The sequence below is a fragment of the Apostichopus japonicus genome, chromosome 13, assembly GCF_037975245.1.
Source record: "Apostichopus japonicus isolate 1M-3 chromosome 13, ASM3797524v1, whole genome shotgun sequence".
Classification (NCBI taxonomy): Eukaryota; Metazoa; Echinodermata; class Holothuroidea; order Aspidochirotida; family Stichopodidae; genus Apostichopus; species Apostichopus japonicus.
In genome coordinates this window covers 18,954,553-18,979,989 of record NC_092573.1, presented here as the reverse complement: position 1 = coordinate 18,979,989, position 25,437 = coordinate 18,954,553, and the positions used below count along the sequence as shown (strand labels likewise).

The following is a 25,437-nucleotide window of genomic DNA, read 5'->3' as shown; positions in this document are numbered from 1 at the left end:
GGATATACTACGGAAAAATGCTGACTTTTTGTAAACTCAATGTAAAGGTGAGTAAGAAACGATGGCCCTAGCTGTGTACCAATCTCAGGACTGCATTTGTAGATCCCTCGATCCAAGATCGACAAACTTGTTGCAAGGGAAGAGAGCCATGCATGACCATTTGCATATGCAACCAATAATATTTATTTAATATTTTTAAATTTATTAAATAATATTTAATAATAATAATATTTGCTCTTTATATAGCGCTTAATACCAGCGATAGGTCTCAAAGCGCTTTACAGACGTTATATTACCCCTGGTCAATGATAACCTGTCCCAGAGACAATCCCTCCAGTCGGCAGTAGTTATATATGACAAGTTACCTCGCAGGTACCCATTTAACCCCTGGGTGGAGAGAGGCAATTGAGATAAAGCATCTTGCCCAAGGACACAACGTAATGAACTAGGCAGGAAACGAACCAGCAATCCTTGGATCACGAGTCTGACGCCTTAGCCAATTGGCCACCACGCTCTCACACATTCAAGTGTCACTGTAATGATGATCTTGACCAAATGTGAGAGGAGTTTGGGGGGAGGGGGGGGTTGATAGAAGGGTCGCGATCGAGACCTAACAATTTAGGCTGGATCATAGCCCATGAACTTTGCAAGGCGCTGCACTAATGCATCATAATGTCACAATGTATACAGATGTATTGAAGTTCAAAGAAAGTCTGTTCATCAAAATTCGGAAGAAAATATAACACTTCTATTTTTCGGTCTTAGCCCAGTCACACATTTGACACTGGGGAAATTCTACAATTGTTAGGGCAGAATACGTACACCAATAGTAAGATATAGTGGCACTTCATACCTCACTTCATATTCATTCTTAGGAAGGTCTAAACCTAAAAAAAAAAAAAAACGTGAAAAATTGAGAAATTTCTATCTACATCTTGTATTTGTTTACATCATGATCTATATTCACCGAGCCAAACTCGGGCAAGCTGTTGAAATGACCGTAAAAAAATTAGAGTGAACCTTAACGGACTCTAATCCAGTCATCATTTAAATCCCACAAAAGTAACAGTTAATTTTAAAATTCCTTTTTTGATGATGAACTCTTCCCAGATATTTTTCATTATAGCTTGCTACATGATATATCAAGTTGATGAAACAGGTATATATATGCAGGATACAGCAGTATATGCTAATGCATGGCCACTTCATTATTTGTGTTACGGTATATCTCGCAAACAGCATATGCAGAGTCATGCTACCTACAACTCATCAAACACCATTAACTGCATGTATGTTAAATTGACGTTAACATTCACTCTTAACTGTGACAGGTTGATACCAAACAAAAAACATAAACTGGGTCAAAATACATCAAACCAACCAACTGCCCTAAAATTACTCAGTTTACGTTCTTTGCACAATTATATATTCATATCTTTCTCTTTTGTTTTTTGGCGTTCCTTTATTATAACTCACCAACAGAGGCAAATCTGCCACAAAATCTTCTATCCCTTCCATGGCACGTGAACTGCCTTCTGCATCAGCCATTGTCGGTTCGTCCAAACAACAGCTGCAAAACATTCCCTGTTCGACATCTATATAATATACCTATCAGCAAAAACTTTGTTGGTTATCAACGGTGGCGCTGTACCCTCATATTTTTCAGACGGGGCTTGCCTGGATTGTTCGCCTCGATTGATGTTTACAGATCACTACACCCAGCAGGAGACTTGGAGCAAGTTCACTTTGACCTGCAACATACACTCAACAATTCCGCAACAGATAAAGGTCAAAGTTATAACCACCGGTGCTGTTATGTAACAGTTGACTAGTACATCACAGGTCATCAACAGTCTTTTCCATTTGCTCATATATCAATCCTCTGCTGAAAAATATTTCATTTCGAGATCCCAGTGTATAACTAATATATAATTATTTACATTATTCACTGTATCAATTAATTCAATCCATTGACTTTATTACGCATGCACCAGAGAGAGCTAGCATACGATGTGTGTGTGCTAGCTACCAATGCATATGCTCTCCTGGTGTTTATTCATGTTTGATCAGCTGCGCACAATCGTAGAAAAAAAAGCATGATATATTTCTCCGTCAGACTCGAGTCGCTTTAAATTATGACAGGATTGTGTGATTATCTCGCTGTAAAATCTATAGAGATACTGGTCGAGGTTTGAATGTCTACGACACACGGCTGAATCTGCAGTTAAAACTTTATACTCGACGCAGACGCACAGACACAGAGACAACGAAAGGAAAAAAAAAGGAAAATTAGCCTCTTCAGGGTCTCCGGCTGACAAGAGAAACCATATCCTCACATATCGATATTGAACAAGACAAAAAAAAAATGTAATAACCTCCAAATTACTCCCATTTGCATAGGAAGAAACTTGGTGTAAAAGAGCTGCTATACGTTATTAAACCTTTTTCCACATCGGCAACAAAGCATGATCGGCGCTCACCACTTTGCAGTACAGTTCATCTTCAAACAAGCTACATCATATGCTGTAGTACAGTATATACATACCATTACAGACTGTATAGTATTACAGTGTGTTGTACAGTATATTAATACAGACAGTCAGAGATCACACATATTAAAGAAAATCCTACCAACAAAATTAACAACATACGGTAAACTGATACCACGTTTCGCTCAGAGGACGACATTACAAACTGCACAAGTGATTTATGCTGGGGGAGAAAAAAATGCAACTTTCTCCTTTTACAACGTACAGTAGATCTACACGCACCTATTACAGATAATTACTGGATAACGTCTCACAGTATGTAACAGCTGGATTAGTGTACCTACTAATATTTCAAATATGGATGAGGAGAAAAGAATGTAGCTCATCTGTTTCAGTGGCAGACTCGTTAATACTGAAATCTGTATATATGCATGCAGGCGTGCATTGTGCTCAGTTGTCAAAATTTTCTGGCTCCAGTCGGTAATTAGATTGCTCGCTTGTCAAATCATTTTGCGGGTGACAAAAGAGATGGGGCACCAACAATTATCGCTTCTTTCCTCTCTGGTCAAAAACAAAAGAACAAGAAGGAAAAAACTAGCTTGCGGTCTATAATTTTGTTTTAACTTGTCATAATTGTATCCAAGAAGAGATACGATGACTAAACTATCCCCTCCCCCTCCCCTCCCCTCCCCTCCCCACAAAATAAATAAATAAATAAATAAATAAATAAATAAATAAATAAATAAATAAATAAATAAATAAATAAATAAATAAATAAATAAATAAATAAATAAATAAATAAATAAATAAATAAATAAATAAATAAATAAATAAATAAATAAATAAATAAATAAATAAATAAAAAATAAAACAAACCTACTCAGTAATGAGCAATACTATATTTATATGTTTACATCCATATTAAATGCTAAATATTGTAAATTGTTACCCAACTTGCATTATGACACCAAAGTTCATTTTACATGTAACAACAAAACGAAATGATAAAAATTTGTCCCTGCAGCTATTAAAAAAAAAAAAAAGAAGCTAATTGGTGAATTATGCCGTACGTATAGTACCCTACAAATGACACAGGAAGGTCGACTCTTTTAAAGATAAAACATTGATTTTCTTCAATTTTAATCTAGCACATCTGAGAATGCCTATTTAAGCTGTGTGGAACAGCCTCATCAATTCCGACATGATTTGATCTCACTCTATATATACCAAATCGATTGATAGAAGTAATTAATGAGTTTGCCGATGGGGAGCAAATTAGAGACTGAGATCGAGCTCAAATGGTGATCACTCACGAAAATTTATCATCAGCGATTGCAAACCTACTTAGGATGAAACTCTTACTGACTTAATATACCTTAAAAGCAGCCGATTAAAGTTGGCAGATCTGCTGTATTTCTCTCGCGGTCGGGTCGGCTCCAACATAATTCACCTTTCTTATTCTTATAATTTTTTATGTCTTTAAGGTTTTTGTGATCAGAAAAAGATGTTTCCAAACTTGGCTAATTTATTTAAGTCTGTCGTAATAATAAATATTGATTCTTAAGCCTGAAATCTACTTCACATTTTCACAGCATTGCAGAAGTAATACTGTACACCTAACAGAGATATAGTCCCAAACTGGACTCTAGTCCAATTTACATTATAGGCCTAGACTCAGACATGGTTTTCTAACTCAGGTGCATTAGACCGTCAATTTGCCAATCAAACCCCCAACCACCCCCTCCGTCCCCAACCACCGCCCAACCACCAGTCCCATCCCCTCTGTCCCAGCTCAGAATTAGACTAGGACCAAGTGGACTCTGACAGCTCACGTTTTACTCAAATTTACTGCATCATAAATCACTATACAGCTCTGTCTACCATGCACGCAAGGTCTAGGCAGAATTTAGAGTTTCTCCTTTAATGTTGATCCAAGCTCTGACTATAATCTGGCTTTCGTCTGACATAGAGGAACACTTGACACTTTTACAGAACCTTCATTACTCTAAACTTGATGAGTGGAATATCAGCTTTGATTGCAATCATCAGAGCTCTATTTTTAAGCTGTATAACCAGTTTTGAATTTTGAAAGAAAAATAAAAGGCAAAAAGTTGGTAATTAGCCTGAGTATAATTTGCAATACTGAGATGTGTACTTTTAATAGTTGTGTTGTTGGTTGGTTTTATGCTTTGCACAGATACTGTATATTGCCTCCAGTTTCGAAAGAATCTCATTACTGGATCAAGAGATTGAAGCCCAGCTTTACACATTTCAATGCCACTTGAGCAAAGATTAAATCAATTTATCTGATACACACCAGAAAGTGACAAGGAATGATTTTTTTAAATTTTTTTTACATACACACATATTAAAATTAAACAAAAAATTGAAGAATTTAAAAATTTAAAAACTTAAAAACTTAAAAATTGAAAGATATACCTATTGAGAATGGGAAATAGTGAAATAAATTGATCAATTTATTTTGTAATAGAAACTGAAAGGAAAGGACAAGATCTAAATTTTCCTATATATAACCATATGTAAGCCATCATGAAATTGTCTAATTTATTGCCTTTGTTTTTTCCTTTTCTATCTTAATTTTACCTTTTGTCTTTTGTGTTTTTTGTTGTTGTCTCTTTTCTTGTTACCTTTTGCATTTTTCTTTTGTCTATTGCCTATTGTCTTTTAAATCTAGTATAATTGTCTTTGCTTTAAACAGGCTTGTGTAGGTCCTATAGCTAATGGTAGATTAAATACATCGCTTTAAGGTACAAAACACAAAAACATGACACTGCAAAGATACATAGTGTGAAGTCAAGAGCATGTGCTTGTTAAAAACATACATATATGTCTTAAATCTTGATATCGTTATAAAATAATCTAAAGTTCTAAACTGTCAACATGCTGGTTAGCGACGAGCATACAATTTATTAACACTATATGAATACATTAAAACCATAGTTAATAAGTACCTGCAAACAATTTACCCAATGCCAGACTACTTTATACACATATAAACCATAATATAAAATAAAATTATGAAGTCTGTACATTAATTATTATTCAACGATGCCAGATACTATCATCTCAATAAAATTATTTACAGCATGTTGTACATTTAATATAAAGAACTTTAGAATATCAAGCCCGCATACATATTACTATGACTAACACAACTCTGTCTGTATGAGCACAAGATAAAGCCACACTAGTAAATACTAACACTCTTTTGTAAGGTTTTCAATCCATTTTATTCTACCAGCTGGTTTGTACATAAGAAAGTGTAATAACAGCACATAAAGGTTACAATATCTCGTCATGTCTTGTCACCCGCGGAACTGAAAATCAGTCTACTACTGCAAATATACAAAGACTTCATTACCTCACAAGGTTTCTCGCAATAAAAAAACCCCAACGTGACAGCTTTAATGAATAGTTTAAAGCTTAAAGTTATTAAAAAAAGAAGCAGAATCATAGTAATAAATAAGAATTACAGGCCAGTTTGTGAACATCTGGAGGTTCATTATTGTGTATGCGTTGTACGTAGCTGCACTATTAAAGCAAGAGCAATCCAAAAAGTACTATAACTGGTTTTTCAGATTGTCACGTATGGTTGTCGTGGTATAACAACTGATGGTAATTATTCGTAGGGATCATATACATTTTGGGTTTGACAACAGGCTGATAACCGTGTAAATGTCAAACCGACCAAAACGGATGTATTTGGATTTTAATGAAGCTATAAGAAAGTGTAGAAAAATGAGTCAGAAGTAAGTATTAAAGAAAGTTCACAGGTTGAAAGAAAGAAACGAAACTGGGCAGCAATTATAACATCCAGATTTCAGCAATGATGAAACATCACTGTTTCATCACTGATGAATCAACACTGTTTCATCACTGATGAATCAACACTGTTTCAACACTGATGAATCAACACTGTTTCATCACTGATGAATCAACACTGTTTCAACACTGACGAATCAACACTGTTTCAACACTGATGAATCAATACTGTTTCAACACTGATGAATCAACATTGATTAATCAACTCATTATATATGCAGAATTCAATTGAAGATTTTTTCACCAATACAAAGTAAAAAGGATGTTATAATTTAGAAGCATAATTTGGAAATTGCTCCTACACAGGTTACAGTTGAAAGTTTCAAGGTTTACAGTCTTGTATCACGGCATTAAGGCCTTCTCAAATGACTTCTACAAGAGTTAACAGTTAACAGGTTGGTAGGCCGCAGGGTGTGTGAGCCAGTAAAAAATGAGGTTTAAAACTTTGATGTGACAGACTAAAGCCGATCTGGGAAGTCTTCCTTTAGGTATACAGTTTCAGGAGTTGGATGCTGAGAGGGCTGCAGCATCTTGTGCATAAGACACAAATCTTAGGGATTTCACATAAAAGGAACTGCTGGTCTGTCGAGATAATTTCTATTGATTGATACACAGTGTTAAACGGTTACCAGTTCGTTCTAGGCACGGTAGAACCAGAGTGCTAAGGTTGTGGGTAGATAGGTAAGCCAGAGTGAATTAAATTCTCTATTGAAATTTGAAATAATTCAGCCTTGCTGCAGCTTATCTTTACGACAGGGAGCCTTTAATATAGTCAATGACAAACTGTAATAATATAAAAAACTGCATTTGTCAAATTAATTAACATGGTTTGTGTGATTAATTACTATGCTATTGTAGTTTATACATATATGTTACATAAATTAAGTCCATTTTCCCCATTGCATGGCTTTAGGCCCTGCATATCACTTAATCTGGGCCTAATTGTGACAATACAGAAGATTCACTTGCATGTGTGCACAATATATCAGATAGCTACAAACATTCACCTGCAGTATGTGTGCAAATAAAGTGCATTTGAGTCTGGAGCTTGAGATGCTCCAGTCAGTCCGAGAAGCGTTTGAATACACTAAAATGTCATCAAACTGTACAATCAATAAATTTAAGGGTATACCCAAAAGAAACTGAATCCCAATGAACAAAGGAATGCATTGCCTTCGCATATCACATTACAAGTTACAAGAAGATATCCCACGGACATTTTAGACACAGAGACGTGGTGAATTGGTCGGCATATCAGATACCATTTGCATATGTATAGCGTCCATAGCCTAGTGGGTAGGGTGTCCGCATATAAAGCGGGAGGCCCGGGTTCGAATCCTGGTGGAGGCTGGAAGTTTTTTCACTGATCTGGATGTTACAACTCATTACTATTTCAATTATATGTATATATATATATATATATATATATTAAAACTTTAGATTTGTTTGAATTATAGAATGCTGCCGATCCACATACAATATAACTTAGGGCAGATCAAGCTGGAAGAGGGCTAAAACAAACAAAAATGATCCTCCGTTACTTTTGCATTTTATAATAACACTTGCAAATTTTAATACATTAGCTCAACAACAGGTGTGGTATCTGATGTGGTATCTAAATATCTCTCCAAACTAATTTGGTAGAAACTGTTCAATTTGATTGACATTACAAACTATGTATTACTTATAGCATGGAGGTAAGAACAGTTTTTACCTCCATGCTTATAGTCACTTGCTATTATGTGTATAGAAGGCTATTAGTTTATCCCTCCTATCACACTGTCCCATTAATTCATGTCACATCTACTCCTTGCACTTAGTCATTCCCTTTCCAGTTCAATGAACTGAAGTTCCTTCACATCCTTGTCTGAGAATTTTCCAAGTTTTCAAAGGGTTGACTCATTCTCTCCCAGAGACATTGCAATTGTCATTCCTTCATAAAAACAAACAAACTTTGTGTTGCCAGACTCTAGTTGTCAGTTAATTAGCTTAAAATTAAGTCTTTGTCTTATGCAGGAAGTGTGTGGGGAATAATCTCTTGGCTCTTTGGGGTCATGGGCGCAATACGTCACTTTGGGGATTGAATATTCTTTTGCTTCAAAGGGGTCTTACCGTTGTTTAAGGAGAGATAACCACTCAGTTTATCAAACAGTTAGTTAAGACTTAATTGTTTTGAAAAGCTACAGGACTGCAGTGATGTACCACTCATACACTGACTTCTAAGAGGGAAACATGCCCTGTTCCTTAGAAGATAATTTACTGTTGTGATCTTTTGGTTCAAACAGACCTCTATAAAATTGTTTATACACTGTTGATGGCCCTGGGTCGGGGGTCGTTGTTGGATGCTGGTCATTACCAATATATGCCGGTTGTTACCCATAGACGCTGTGTTGCTTTTTCACCTTCGGGATTGGTCTACTGCACCCTGATGACTGTATTCATACTTTAAAGGGTGTGAAGACACACACAGAAAATACGCACACAGCTTGCTACCGTCGATAATTAGAGACTAGTGTACAGTCAGTACATACAGCTGCGGTCAATACCCACAGCACAGTGTATAAACAATACAGCGATGGACATCTCAGGTCCAGCTAAAGATAACAAGGCATCATGTTTCATTACTGTACTGTCTGCATTTTGTAGCGACACGAACAAAACGTCACTTGCAAGCAACGGAAAGTTAACTTTTTCAGATGACCGCACACGGTTTGGGGCGAGTCTTTAATGCCTTTAAAAGACTCTGCATTTGAGAACAACGCTAATTGCCAACATATATCTTTGTTAATGTTTAATTTGAATTCATATCTGGTTTATTGTGTCGATACGGACTATGATAAATCCCTATTGTAACTGACCCCTGTTGAAGTCACGGGAATGCTATTTACATATATAATGGAACCTTTATCCTTTAGAGTGCATTATGCTTTATACCCATATAAACTTCAATTGAGTTATTATTGTTTGTATTGATAACGTATTTATGAGGCGAAAGGTTTTAAAACAGGCGACCCCCCACCGCTCCTTGATCATATACATCTTGTGAGTGGTTGTTAATCTCATCGGGAATCAATGATGAGATGTGACGAAGAGCAAATAATACGATATAATACATTGAAATTTGTGGGACACAGAACTGTTTGTATTGGTTTAAGGTTACAATCAAAAAATAGTATAACTTAATGAAAAGGAGTTCATTTAGAAACAGCTGCAGGCATGAATATACATAAGGACTAATTTGGTACCTGGTTTTATCTTACAGAAAGTTACATAAGGAGCATATTGTATGGAATTAATGGGAAGAATTGTAGTTGCAGAAAAGAAAAGAAAGAACCCCCCAAAAAGTACATTTTTCTATATAGTGAGAGCTTCGCTTCACACTCAAAACTTTCATTAATTTTCACTGTACAAAAATGCTTAGAAAGGTCGTGGGAATTGAGAATTTCAAAGTTTTGATGATGAAGTTACTCATTAAATTATAGTTCATTTCATAGCCTTGACTACATAAACTGACTTGAAACTTTCAGAGAGCTGCTGGCTCTAGACATACCCACTTCACTGGTGTTCTTTATTAACACCATCAATCTTCATTACATTCGCCCCACGATAAAATGAGAGGAGACCACACAATCAACAACTAATCGACGGATGCGTGCGTGCGTGTGGCACATTTGTATGTGCTGGTACGTGTGTCTGCATGTGACGACGCCACTAATTCAGGAATCCTTGCTCGGCGGCACACACATAGTCAGTTCAAGGACACCTTGGTTGTCACTTTGAGGACATTATTAAATTGTAACCGACAGAATGTCGAAGAAAAAAATTTTATATAGAGGTGCTGTCTCTATTTGGGAATTAGTTCTTCCTAAGAACATAAGTATGTGAGTGTGTGTATGTATGCATAAAATGTCTTGTTTAAAGGTAGTCAGTATAGGCCCCAATTTATAGCACACTGTAATTGCTATCAGTTTTCAAAAAGTACTTTCCTGGAGGTCTTTACTCTCAAAATTGTTCTCAGACATTTTGTAATTGTAATGTAAATAAAATCTTATATAGCGCACTACGCGCGATCCATCTGTGCGCTTTACAAACAATCTAGAAAATACAATGACATAAAACATTAAATAGAAAAAACAGTAAATACATAGACCATCTACAGATATATACAGGAATATGAGATGGAAAAACTATTAAAAGCACTGGTGAAGCGTAAAGCGATAAAACAGATTGACTGCAAAATCTACAATTTGAATGCTTAAAAGTGAAAATTCCAATTGAAGTTAGAACCTAAAACCCAACACAACAGAACAACATAAAATCTAAAAAATCCTAGAAACCATCTTTGTAGTGCTCTTGAAAGAGATGCGTTTTCAGGTGTGACTTGAAGGAGGTTTTTAAAGGAACACACAAGATGACTGAATGTCCCAGTGAGGAAAGTTTCCTCAAAGGTTGTACTAAAAACAGTTTAAGAATTTTTGACCAAAGGTGACCATATTTGGATATCTGGCATATTTGGGGCCAATACAGCAAGATGAAAGACTTTAATCTGAGTGTGTCACATATCGTCAGTATAGAATGTAGTTTTAAAAACACATTATCATTTTTACTTCTCTTTTGTGAAAGAAAAAAAATTGAAAATCATCCAAGTTTTATAGCAGTTCATATTAGCCAGACAACAGATAAACAGAAGGTCAGAGTCTTGGATAAACTCTACATATTTAATTGTTATAATTGGACAAACTTGCAATCTTTAACATATAGCTGTATGCTTCTCTTGTACTATACACGCAATATTACATAAGTATGATTCTGGCAGCTATCTCAACTCCTGACAGACTACAGGGATGCAGCCAGCTGTTACCCTGAACTATATGCTCTGGTCATGGATTATAGAGTATTGATTAAAATATGACCATGCTACAGGTGTTTCACAGGTTTTTAGCTTGGCATGGAGTAAGTTACCCCATAGATTCAATGTACTGGATTATGGCTACGTCGATGTATAATTTTACTCTCTAGAGAGAGATGAATGTGGGCAAGTATTTAACAGGCAGGGAAGAGGAACAAAACTAGAACTTGTACGAAATTGTTTCAATTGTGGACAAAAACAGTCGCACTTGGTCACTCCGTTATCAACAACCTCTTTATTTTCCTCTGACATAATCAGTCGCAGGTCCAAGAATATGCTTGATATATTAGTCCAGTCATTTTACAAAGCCAGAATACTTTTGAACACTTCCTTATCTGAAATCATTTCCTTGCTTAATTCCCACCCTCAGTTTATTTATATATATTTGGTTATTTACAGAGAACCTAGCTACAATAACCAACACAGCAAATGACCTTGTAGAGATTCAGGCAAATGTAGGAATAAATAAATGATAAATTATGGTGGACGTGCTGAATAAACATTTCTTTATTCATAAACCTAGATCAAGGAGACCTCGGAGATTAATATTTCAACCGGACTTGCTGGCTGAGGTTCTGTCTTAATTAAAGGAATGACCTCGTTAAACGTACAAGTACATGAGTACGAGGCCAGGAAAACTATTTGGCCTTCATCCATCTCCCCCTGATAAAGAAAATAAACATTACAGTATGAGAGTTTATGGATTACACCTATTATCAAAACTAATCAGCACGTACAGACAAACGCACAGACTCACATGCCTCCAAGGAGATGCAGCTCTATGATCTATAGGAATAGCATTTAATTTGTCTGATATATCCAGAGTTTTGCAGACATTACCAAAAACCAAAAACACAGATTAATGCTGAAAGTTTGCTACATCTACTAACATACGTAACATGGCATATCAATAGTTCCTCTAATTCTGGCAAGCTGTCACTACATACATCCATGACAAACATAATTACATGTTTTTCATTGTTAATTCTCATAGATACAGTTCAGGTCACACAACTTGGTATGTATTGAAATATATTAACACTTGTTGGTGACTAAAAGCTCATATAAGGACCTCATCCATAAACCACAAGTATCACCAAATAGGGATGATACTGTACCTCTTAAAGCTTCATGGTCCTCCTTAACTCTACGGAGGTTAAAGTTAAATACAGTACACAAATTCCATGCCTTCTCAAAGCCCAAAAAGTCCAGGATAATATTAACCATATCTGTAAGCCACATGTTATTATAACATGACAGTGGAGAACGTATGATATGAATGGATGCACACAATAAAAGGAGTCAAATACATATTACTTAAATGCTTATCCAAGACACAAAAGAAATATTACTAATACTGAAAAAGTCTATAGTAAACAAACATCATAATGCTCAATAAAAAATATCTGTAACATGCACTTGATTTTACCCATCCATCTAATGTTCGATATTCAATGTTTTCAGCAACTTGGTAATCTCTCTACATGATCTCACTCTCTGCTATCATACCAAGAAATAATATTAGATAAAAGAAATTTGAAAACAATCTTTGCAGAGATTACAAACATTTGATACAAATGCTACAGATTTTGTTTATTTTTTTGTTATCAATTAACATACAATATACTGTAGCAACTTCAAATGTTCCCATAGTGTAATAACAACCCAACACACATGCGAACAATTTTTTTGTCCTTGTTATTTTTCTTAACAAATTTCTTTGTAAATCGGTAACATTTGTGATTCTTTCTCTCAATCAAGTCTTCAAATACTATGCACTTACGCAAATTACTTACCATGTCATATCAGGCTTGGATCAAAATCTGATGGTACAATCCCAGGGTAGAATCTTCTTGGAAATTTTTTCTCTCAAAATCTCCAATATACAAAATAAAAGCCTTTATCCTATCGTAGGCATTTTCGCTGATAAGTTTCCATCCAAATAGAAATCCACAGACAATTCAGAAAAAATTAAGCTTTTCAAAGCACCGAAAAAATAAATTAATCCAACTGTTGACTGTAACTTGGTGCGCTCATTGATACAGAGCTTTATTAAGCTGCTTTTGTTACTTAAGCCAGGATCATATGTTTTATATCCTTTGACCCTTTACTACAAAATGATGTGCACAGCAGTCAACAATGAAGAGGAAGGCATGAGTGTATGTATGCTTATATCCTGACTCACACATGAACTCTTCTAATTGTGACAGCTAGGCTCTATTACCTCAGAGAACACTTTTATGGAAGAAGTACAGGAAAAAGAGAGAAAAAGATAAAAAGAGAAAGCTGAATCGATCGCTCGGCAGCGAGAAGCTCTCCAAATTTTGAATTTACCAAACTGCGATTTAATATGCAACTCTGTGATCCTATTATTAAACACACAGACTGCAAGGAATGGTTGGTAATTGCGACCAATAATTGCTTTGAGCATCACAAACTCTTCGGCTGGCTCCTCCTTAACTCCAAACCGTTGCCGTAGCAACCATGCAACACTTTCTCAGGAGCTGGGTTCATAATAGCATGATTTGCTCTGTATTTATATAGCCGCTCGCTCTTTAATACTTGAAAGGTGTTGTAGAAACTCATGTTGAAAAGAAAAGGGGGCAACTTTATGTGCTTGAACTGAACAAAAGCAGGCGAGATCTCAGAGAAATAAATAAATACATGCATATGAATATACAATATGCCATGCTTATACAGGTAAATTTGGTCACGATGCATACAGACTATTAAATTTTGGAGGTGATTTTGGCATTATTTATATTAAAAAATTATCGGTGCCAAAATTGGTTCAAAATGTAAATTAACTTCATTTCCATCTTGTATTGAAATAATTCTTGGGTTGTTTTGAGCAAATGGTGACCAAGGAATACTCCACATGTACAAATTTTGTTATGACAAAATGATTTGAATACATTATTTGTCAGTGTGCAACTATGACATCACACCTGTTTGCTTAAAGTTCACTTTGGTAGAATATCAGATAACTTCAACTGTCAATATCTCACAAACAGTAAATAGGAATTGAATGCAAATTTCACTTGAATGCTAAGATTACGTTCCTCTTTAAAATATCAAAAAGAAATTTTGACCTGGACTATTCTTTTAAGTACATTTAATCAGTAAACCTAATCAGTGCGGATGGTAGATTAAAACTGAGGGCAGTAGACCACAATAGTGCATTTCTATCTTCTGGATTTTCATTACAGTTTCCAACATTGCCCTGTGAGTATGCATGAATGCATTAAAAATGGTTGCACTATGGATGTGTGGCGACGAGTAAACGAGATAAACTAAATTAGAGGAATCTACACAAGATTTCAGTACATTCATAATCAAAGGAGCTACTTAATAGAAATTTGATGCAACATTCCACATAACACAGGACTGTAGAGAAACTCACAAGATCCTCTTTGCTTTTGCCGAATGCCCACTTATTTAACTAAAGTAGGTAAAACTTAAAGGAGACACAAACCCAACCATCATATTTAGCTTATTTCATAGAGATCTTTGGAAGAACAACTCCCCCAAACAGCTAAGGAAATATCTTGTTTCGTTTGGGAGACATCCTAGCTAAGAAGTCGAATCTAGCTGGGAGCTGCCATTTTGTAAACCTGTGATGCCATGGTGCCACTATATGATCTGAAACCTTTAACTTTAAATCCCACCAGAGGTGATGCAAACAAGAAAAGGAAAACAGGAGAATATTGAAAAAGAAAAAAGAAGAACCAAGCTTCCTTGAGTCTCATATATATACATAGTCCACTTATAATTCTATAGGAAGCTAGGCAGAATGGTCATCAGAAAATGAAACAGCAAATTAAAAAGTACATAATTGATCTTTCAAGGTTGGAGAGTTTACTGCCTTTTGTTATCATATAACAGTTCATTATTTCTGTGATACCTGGAAAAGGTATTTGCACAAAAATATCAATATATCTAATCATTTGACTAAAAGAAAAATCAATACAAACTAAAATGATATTTTTTAACATTGATAAAACAAATCAATGGTGACCCATGGTAGTTCATTAAATGAAAATGAAATCAATTTCACTTATGGAAACATATGCATAGAATACACTGCTCATAACTCAATTTGATTCTAGTGCAGTACTTTTTGTACATGCCTGGAATAAACTCATGACAGATCTGGTCTATAAATAGATGGTCACGTGACCAGCTTTCCTTTTACTCTAACATGTGCATTGAACATGATCGAACTATCACAATTGCATGTAAAAACAAACTACTAAACCCACAAACTTAATATTCACTTTGATTGAATTATTCACAGTGAGTCTAAACAGGGAATAATAAGAGGCTCAATAAATTTGTACGGTAACAGCAGTCTTGGTCATAGGAAACAGAGGATAAGGAAGATGGAGAGGGGAGGGAGGGGGGGGGAGAGAAGAGGGAAAGGAAGAGAGTGGAGGGAGAGGGGAAGGAGTCTCCTCTTCCCTTATACCTAAATGTTTCAAGGCCAATATGTTCCATAATTTAGTTATGTCTACTGAAGAAACGCTGCACAAGTTTTTGTTTATGCATTTTCCCGCATCATACATTGATATATTATATTGATTTAAATCACAGATACATGGTTGTTATTATATTTGCATTATATATGGCCACACATTATATGAATAGTCAAATGTCAGCATACAAGAGTTATCATGTTTACTCTGTGAGACTACCGAGTCAAATATGAAAAAGAAAATAGTCCTTGGATTTATTAAAATATGGATTATTTTTCACTCTATAACAAATAAATGTGAATTGATTTCCGTCTACAGTTACTATTCTAGTCCATTCAGGCACAAATAATATTAAATACTTCCTGAGGTGGAAAAAAAAAAACCTATTAAAAACTATTGTTTCATTAGGCACATATACAGTAGTCAGCCAGAGTATTCCTGTTAATTGTAAACAGTGTGGTAACCATAGTGATAAAAGGAAATACATGATTTGACATGTTAGTAATAAATTAATGACAAATTTTGAACAGTTAAATAATGTAAGCTTTGCAGTGTTTTTAACCAGTGATTTTGAAGGTAACATGGACAGATATTGCTTGAAAACTTACAAAGGACCAGCGAAGAAAATCAGTTTGAAAGATGCATCTCTCACATGCTACTGCCTATACTGTTTTTTGTTGTAAATTACAACATTATTAGTTGATTTTACTATAATGTTGGCCCAATAAATTTTTAAGGCAACAAATGAACAAGTGAACAAACTGGGTAACCATTTTTCAAACATAATAACTCAATTTTGGTAAAGCAGTTTCATTTCCGTTTCTATGGTAATAGGATAATTTAACATTTTGTTTGTGTGCCCATTTTCCTTTGAACAGAAATGAATCAGTACTTAGTAAAAGGGAGAAGCTATTTAAAGGCTAAATGTTTTTTTTTTAAACATCTCACTTTCATTACATGAATATTTGTAAATGTAAAGAGAGATATATTGTAAGATATGAGTCACTAAGTGAAATGTTCCTTCTAACATCATTATTATCCAGGGTAGTCATTCTTTAAAAGGCTTGACAATTATATCTCACCAGCATGAACTTTTGTCAGCAAATTACATCGGCCATGTGAACTGTTTTTTTTTATTAACCATTATTACATTACCCTGTTTCTATGCAACGAGACATTGCCACAGGTTTTTTATTTTATTTCTTGAAATGAAATAAGGAATTTGCTGTTTCAAGGAGCAAACTTCATAACATATCATCACATTGACACAGTTTCTGCATGAATGAAAGATTGCAATGTTATCAGTTAATCTTCTGCATGCTGGGTTTTTTAAATGCTGTTTGTACCTATACAATGGGGTGTAGGGAGGAGGGGGAGGGAAGGGAAGAGGGGTGGTGGTAGGGTATTATACATGGATGGTATATAACAGCAGGAGTACAGTAGTTATGAGGAGACAGGTAGGAGACATAGTGTAGTATATATGCATATTCATGATTGAATAACATAATACTATTCTGTCATGTATATTCATCAGGATACCATTAACTCGCAAATATCGAAAAATCCATAGATTACAATGTAATCAAAGATGAACCCAGTATGTCATACATAACGTTAAGGTTAGAAGGGCTGTGGGTACTGCATTGTGAGGGTGCAAGGGTATAAAAGGTTGTCCTAATTAGGGTCATGTATTGGTGGTTCGTTGATTACAACCAGTGCAGAAGTACTCCTTACACAGCTGACATTACGAGGACAGCTTTTCATGGAACCTAATATTATTTATAGTTTCACAATTGCCAAGAATTCACTTTTTACAGTATTCATCCAATATTGATGAGTCATGTAGGTTAAAACATTAAAATGATATAACTGTGATCTACTTCCTGCCAGATTCATTCAAGTAACTATTATAACTACTTATATGAATAATAATATCTTTTTTTTTTTTACTGCTGTTGCTGTAATAGATGATGAATATTCAGTTTTGCTTTAATCGACCAATTTGATTGGCCTATCTTGTTGCAACATTCAAGGGAGAAGGACGGCAGTGAAGTCGCATTTTGATTGACAGTCCTGATTGTTTAATTGGACAGCCATCAGACTTGTCTATTAAAATGGAGAAATATAATCCAAAGAGATCATTCTTGCAAGCATGAATGATGGGATACATGCCACATCTCCATGGCGACTGCCTATTACTCGAGCAAAACAAAAGCAAGTAACCCACCATTGCACAACTACCAGTTGATAAATTAGGAAACTCATATCGTACGACGAAATTTCCAAGGACCTGAACATTTCACTGACATTTGAAAGAATGAAGCGAGAGGACCTTCAAAATTATTGAACATGTGAAGACAAAGACTATTTAGATGCATACACACGAATAAGAGGTTCACTGAAGCATTACCGAATGAAAGGGTAAGAAATTTATTTAAGTTTTGTATCACCACATGTCAAGGTAAGAAAATTCACTGGGTTGGTATTCATACTCATACATGTATTAAACAAAATTCTGACAATTTGTGAAGAGCTGATGCATCTTAGACACTGATCAATGGGACTAATATTATATAGCCAGTGAGGAGGAGGAGAATACAAGAACTATTTGCCATATATTCCAATCTCCAATTACCTCACTGTAAATTACCTGGTAAAACTCTTGTACCGAGCTATCCTATGGAAAAGTCTGGCTCAACGGAAAATTTAACCTCTCACCCGGTTTCTCTTTTTTCGTGGACTTTGTAACAATTATATGTCACTATATGGACTTCTGCGTCATTTTAATGAACTAATTCATACCACTAGCATGTTGGAACGGTAGTATAAATGCGCAGTGTGGGTTACAAAGGCAAGGAAGTAGCAGACTAAATTGTGTAATATATAATTGCACCAACAAGTTTAATTCGTAGCAGCTACCATACATCACTCTGGTCATAATACCAAATGCTGTTTTGGTTCCTTTTAATGGTTTGTTTTATATATAAACAATTTAGAAAAGTAGTTTACAACTTGAAAAGCCAAGACCATAAAGTTTAAACACGATCGCTAAATACACCACAATGACGTATACACTTGTACTTTGCATGGAGACCAGCTCTGGAGAGTACTGACAGCTATTGTATATGTGCAAGCATACATTTTTTAAAGCATGAAAGTTTGCCTCTTGGTGAAAAGTAGCTAGATTGTCACTGCATAATGTTGAAGTTATACTCATGGCTGTGCATTTTATGTAGATGTTGTACTTTTAGCATCAAACTACTGTATGGCTCAGCAACAAAATGGAAAACTCAAAAATGATCATTTCTACTTTGATAAAAGTACAAAAATTGAGTTGAATGCCTTACTTAAACTCTCAGTTACAGAGTACAGTATGTTAACCATGGGAAAGAAATGGCTTTGTGATTCCAACAGCCATGTGCAACTCACAGTTCTGAGGGAAGGGGGGGGGAGGCGGGGAGGGTGCGTGTGTGAGTGTGTGTAACAGACTCAAACACAAGCAGGTTAAGTATCATGTTTGTAATTATGCTGTGCCAAAGACCTACAGACTTGCATAACAAGTCCCATTACTTTTAAGGTTGATTCAAGTCACAGTATACCAGTCATTTTTCCTTACTTAAGTCGCAGTAACGGACTTGAATCACTGAATTATCTATATGCAATGAAGAAATTTACAACCTCTTCCTCAAGTGACAGTCACTGACTTGAAACACTGTATTACCTCTATGCAGTAAAGAACTTAATTTACAACTTCTTACTCAAGTCACAGTCACTGACTTGAATCACTGTATTATCTATATGCAGTGAAGAACTTTACAACTTCTTACTCAAGTCACAGTCACTGACTTGAATCACTGTATTATCTATATGCAGTGAAGAACTTTACAACTTCTTACTCAAGTCACAGTCACTGACTTGCAAAACTGTATTATCTCTATGCAGTGAAGAACTTTACAACTACTTACTCAAGTCACAGTCACTGACATGAAACACTATTTATCTCTAAGCAGTGAAGAACTTTACAACTTCTTACTCAAGTCACAGTCACTGACTTAAATCACTGTATTATCTATATACACTGAAGAACTTTACAACTTCTTACTCAAGTCACAGTCACTGACTTGAAACACTGTATTATCTCTAAGCAGTGAAGAACTTTACAACTACTTACTCAAGTCACAGACTTGAATCAATGTATCATCTATATGCAATGAAGAACTTTACAACTTCTTACTCAAGTCACCGTAGTCACTGACTTGAATTTAGTCAACCCCTTGATATAAAGATGTGAAGACAAATGTTTTTAGTTGTCTCACCTACGTATAATTTAATTTCACATATGATGTATATATCACGTACTGTAGCCTGCCGACTCATATATTTAAACAAATACTATTAAGCAAAACATAAGTAAACAGTGAGATATCCAAATTGTTCTGAACAAATAAATATTCAAAGATAACAAAATGATAAATCTGTTGATGACACATTTTAGTGTGTAATGTTCTTTTAAGAGCCACAAAACTAAAAATTCCATACTTATTTGATTACCCACATGACCGAGACACCAGTGATGGTAATTTCTAGCCAGGTAACCTATTGTAGGAGAAGCATACCCCCCCATCTTCAATGTGCTTTGTGATAGAAATACTTGTGAAGAACTACTTGCAAAAACAGAATTGGATTTATTAACAGAATTTAAAGTAACATTTAGAAGTGTTAAAATAAACTGAACCAATAGCCTTTAGATATTCCTGTACCTTTAAATGAGCCCTGGAGGTTACTTGATAAAGCAAATCAGAAAATATTTCCAATTGTTCATCCCTGTATCTTACCTTTAAACTAGTGACTGCAATCTTTTCATTTCTACATCCCTCACCCATTCCCCAAACTAAAAAGAAGATGACAAACAGCTTTTTAAAACCCTTGATAGGTAAGAAACAAATGGTCTCACTGGAAACAAAACCAATCAGTGACATATGATTGTTAATGCAACAGAGATCAGAGGAAGGGGAGGGGGGAAGGGGAGGGAGAAGGGGAGGGGGAGGAGTAACAGAAAAGAAATGTGCTGCAAAAACAGCAACTTACAGTTCCTGTGATTTTCAAAATTGTCAATATTTGCTGTACTTCGGTACTCGGAATAATCTCGATGTCTTGAATATAAGGACGAGGATACCTGCAGCAACGGTGCATATCAACAATCGCCTTGACTATAATGCCCAGTCCGTAGATCCTGAGACTATAAAGCCCAGTCCGTAGTGCCTGAGCAATGGAAATTGCAATGGGAAGCTAATTCAATTTTCCTGTTCGATACTACCCTTAGAAAGTTCAACACAATCTTCAGTTACTTACTAATAGCAACTTCTTTGCAGGGTGCATTAGGATCAATCGCAAGGGCACTGAAATCAGAAACCACCCCTCACAGAGTCGAAATACTGCGGTGCTGAAACAGATGTCTAACGTCCGTCCAGTGTCGTTGAAATTTCGTAGTCCGTAATTAAATGACAATTCTCACACTGCCACTTAATATTGACATTTGTATTATGTTTGTTTCTTCCAGTTCGACAGTTTCGAATAAACTCAAAAGTGGAAAATTCCTGGGCTGATTAGATATACTTTCTCCCTAGCTGTTTAAGAATTACAGGTAGCTTCAAACAAAATTAAGTTCCTTAATATGGGATACATGTGAAAGCGAAAAACGTATGTATCTGTTAATTGATATATGTTTCGTTTTTACAGATTTTAATTATAAACACATACTGTAGAAGGTGATCAAGAATGGAGAGAGTTGCACGATGGAGAAGAAATGATAACGGTCGACTCAGTCCCCACATACGGTTTGTGAAATTATGTGACCTATATTTAAATTGGATCAATCAGTGTGAAAAGACTTTCAATTTAGAAATCTGCGCGTAGAAGCACGTTTACACGAACCACAAGAGTGCGATCCTCCTTCCTTGTTTAAATGGACCAATCGATACAGGCTGCAGTCATGTGACAAAATGCAGTTTCGCCTTTCACGCACATGGCAAGGCACAGTATGTGTCAAGTGACTGCACAGGGTTTCTATGTCTGAGGATTGGATGATCTTAATTGTGAGCTCAATGTTGGGGTCAGGATAATTGATGAACCAGACTTGAAGCTATAAGGCTTTTTGATTCTTTGTCAGCTCAGTTAAGCCTAATTGATTATAGCAACTTAAAAAAGTTTGAAAAAAGAATTGTCCAAGAAATTGTTTATACTGTAGTCAGAACAATACCACCAGAGAGTTTCAATTACCGAACATTAATTACACAGATATTTTCGGAGCTCAAATATGGACAGCAACCAAGCTAATCACTGATTTAGGATATCAACAATATGTAACTCTTCTAATTACAGTGGATATTAATATGGGCAATAACCAAGCTATTCACTGATTTAGTATTCCTACAATATGTAACTCTTCTATTTACAATGGATATTAATATGGACAACAACCAAGCTAATCACTGATTTAGGATTTCTACAATATGAAACTCTTCTTATTACAGTGGATATTAATATGGACAACCAAGCTAATCACTGATTTAGGATTTTCTACAACATGTAACTCTTCTAATTACAATGGATATTAACATGGACAACAACCAAGCTAATCACTGATTTAGTATTACTACAATATGTAGCTCTTAGATTTACAATGGATATTAACATGGACAATAACCAAAGCTAAACGACTGATTTAGGATTTCTACAATATATGTAACTCTTTTAATTGCAGTGGATATTAATATGGACAAAAAATCAATTATGATAAAATTTAATCAATTGCTCTTTAAATTATGTCTTGATTGTCACACAAGAATAATTAATTTGGTAAATTACTGGAATAAATCTCTGCTTAATTCTTCCATTTGTTTTATTGCTTTTTGGTGATACTTTTCATAACTGCAATGAAAATATAGTGCTTCTTTGGCTGTACTTCAATCTTCATTGTTATTAATACCAAATGCCACTCTTGTACAATAGAACGCACAATAAGCCGAAAAAATATATATACCGAAACCCAATTGGAACATTTGGACTTTGTGACAAAAATCAGGCCAGTGATAATCATTTAGTCTGTATACTCTTTTGTTTCAGTATTTGTCGAGTAAACGAGTTGATCTCCAGTTTCATGCTGTTTAAAGAGAGTGACCATTGTGTACACACACAAAGCTATAGAATGGATGGACTTGCATAGTAAAAGGTACTGTAAGGATAGCCGGGCTTACGTGCTGCAGAGACCACCTCCTCTTGAGTTTGACATTGTTGTTATCTTCCCCACCAAATGATACACGTTTCTCAGGTTTGCTGTGCCGTTTCTTCTTGTCTCTCCTTAAAGTAACTGGAGGAGGTTCCTGTGTCTCCTGGATGACTTCCTCCATGGCCGATCAACCTCTCGCCTAAATCTTATCTCTTTAATACAAAATCCAAATCTTTGGACGAACCATCTCTCTCTCTATATATCTCTCTGTTTAAGTTTATCTCTGACAAAAGTAAACGAATAGCATGGCAACCTTGTATGTTCGTTCCATGGAAAATCTGGAGTGTTCGCACTGTTTATAGTTCCTCTACTTCTTAAAAAGCCAGGTGGTTTAATATCCAATCTGTTCAAAAGTTAAATTTATCCAACAGGGAAGGAAGTTTGACCTTTTCTAAGGCAAACATTTCTCTGGGATTTTTATTGGTAGTTGATAAATAAAGGCAGTGTATTTTTGGTTGTTGTCTACACCATCATGGTAATATCAGCTGCATGTTGATATAGATTGGGTATATACACTTTTCAAGGATCAATGATAATTGGTTTGGTTTGAAAAATAACTGATCACTTAGCAGTCTTGGGAGACCACTCCACAGCCTCTTCAAACCATCGTTGACAACTGCAGAGTCAAAATAACTCCCAAGAAATATGAAATTTGACTGCATGAACTCCAAACCGTTAGTTAGTACCATCAAACTTGAAAACTGACCTCCATCAAGTGTTTGTGATCAGACAGTACACTAAAAAATGAACCACTATTTTGTCTCTCTCTCTGCGGTCTAGACATCTATCTATTTGGGGTTTGGTTTTATTTTTGTCTTAATTTTTATTTTTATTTGAAGTAACCGCTTTTGAGTGTGATGTTTTCACACACTTTAATACTAAAGCCCCATATGCAGTGCAGGTCACTACCAGTAGCTTAAGTCGTTTAAATTTCACTTCCAATATCGAAAAATAAGAGCATACAAACTGTGATGTTAGTTTGAAAATGTGGCCTTTGTATGTTACTTCATGCAATTAGTACAACTATGGAAAATGTTCCGGGCAAGAAAGTTTTCGAACTAATCATTGAGTGCTCTTCAATTAAAATTCAATTGATGATGAAGGGATACAACCTTCCAAAATTTTGAGTGATGGTAGGTATGTTGTGCCAAATTGGCTACAAAACACATACAACCCGCCTTCAAAGTTACAAACCATAACTATAAATTTCTATCCAAAAAATCAATGTAACTCCTGCAAAAGATGAAGCAGTTAAAAATTGTCCAAGCTCTGACATTTTATATGGAAATCACAATTGTTTCATATGAACTACTTCCAGAAGAAATGTCACACTGTCAAATAAATGTTCAAGAAGATCAGGCTAGGTAATAATATATTGTCGTTTTTTTTCCAACACAAATGCAGCTATCCCTTCCAATTGTCACGCCAGTGTTCACTATATTAATCGTTTTGACCCTACAATGGGTTGTCATGCATGCAGGTTTCTTGTGTTATGTATATTGCAACCTAAAAGCATGATAAATCAACAATTTAACACCTCCTCTACATTAAACAAAAGAGTAAACTGTTTAACTGCTGTTACTGATACAATGTTTTGTTTGTATTTGATTAAGCAGACCTTAACACAGCTATTTACAGTATGTTGTACTTGACAGAGGTATTGATCATGTTAGTCCAAAGGTGGCACATACAATTTATATTCATCTCATAGTATTTGAGTGCCCTCTCTGTGTCACTTCTTTCATGGTTGTTGTGATTTATTTGATATTTAAAAGGATTGTCTGGTGGCCCAAAGAAGTTACCTTAAAAAATGATAAATAATTTTCCAAACATGTTGTCAAAGTATGAGAACGCTAATGTTGCGTTTGACAGAGAAAAGATTTTTTAATCGTTAAGGATGGACACTTAATTTTCGGTGAAATTTCTTATAAATTAGATATGTTTTCAAAAACTCCTTAATCCACCATATATGTAGTAGAGCGGTGGTTTCGTGGTCTTTTGGTAACACAAGATAAGTTTTAACAGCAAACTGTTCGTTGTTTATACATCGCGCTATCCAGCTCCAACGCGAGGAATGTTCGCCTGTAGGCTACAGTAATCACAACAAAAACCGCGTTTGTACACAGATTAATTTCTTCCTTAATTTTTGGTGAAATTTCTTATAAATTAGATATGTTTTCAAAAACTCCTTAATCCGCCATATATGTAGTAGATCGGTGGTTTCGTTGTCTTTGTGTAACACAAGATAAGTTTTAACAGCAGACTCTTCGTTGTTTATACATCACGCTATCCAGCTCCAGCGCGAAGAATGTCGCATGTGTAGGCTACTCTAATGTTTACAATCGGACAGTTCTGCAAAGCCTAAGCTTCTCGGTACTACATTCTGCTCTGACATCGATTCCGCCAAGTTTCATCTTTAGGTGTTCCGAATGC

At 35.4% G+C, this 25,437-nt stretch overlaps 1 protein-coding gene across 7 annotated transcripts in view; it reads right to left on the bottom strand.

The window, feature by feature from the left end:
* LOC139978389 (multiple C2 and transmembrane domain-containing protein 1-like) overlaps positions 1 to 25,437 on the bottom strand; it is a 143,437-nt gene that overhangs the window by 67,586 nt on the left and 50,414 nt on the right. The window contains exon 1 of one of the 7 annotated variants that reach the window (XM_071988593.1): positions 22,973 to 24,688. The exons of 4 other annotated variants lie outside the window; for them this stretch is intronic. In XM_071988593.1, coding sequence (XP_071844694.1) covers positions 22,973 to 23,125 — 153 coding nt within the window. In that variant the 5' untranslated portion in view covers positions 23,126 to 24,688. Of the gene's footprint in view, positions 1 to 1,476; positions 2,761 to 13,037; positions 13,669 to 22,972; positions 24,689 to 25,437 lie in introns of those variants that run through there. 2 more of the 7 variants (XM_071988595.1, XM_071988594.1) reach the window with 2 other exon arrangements.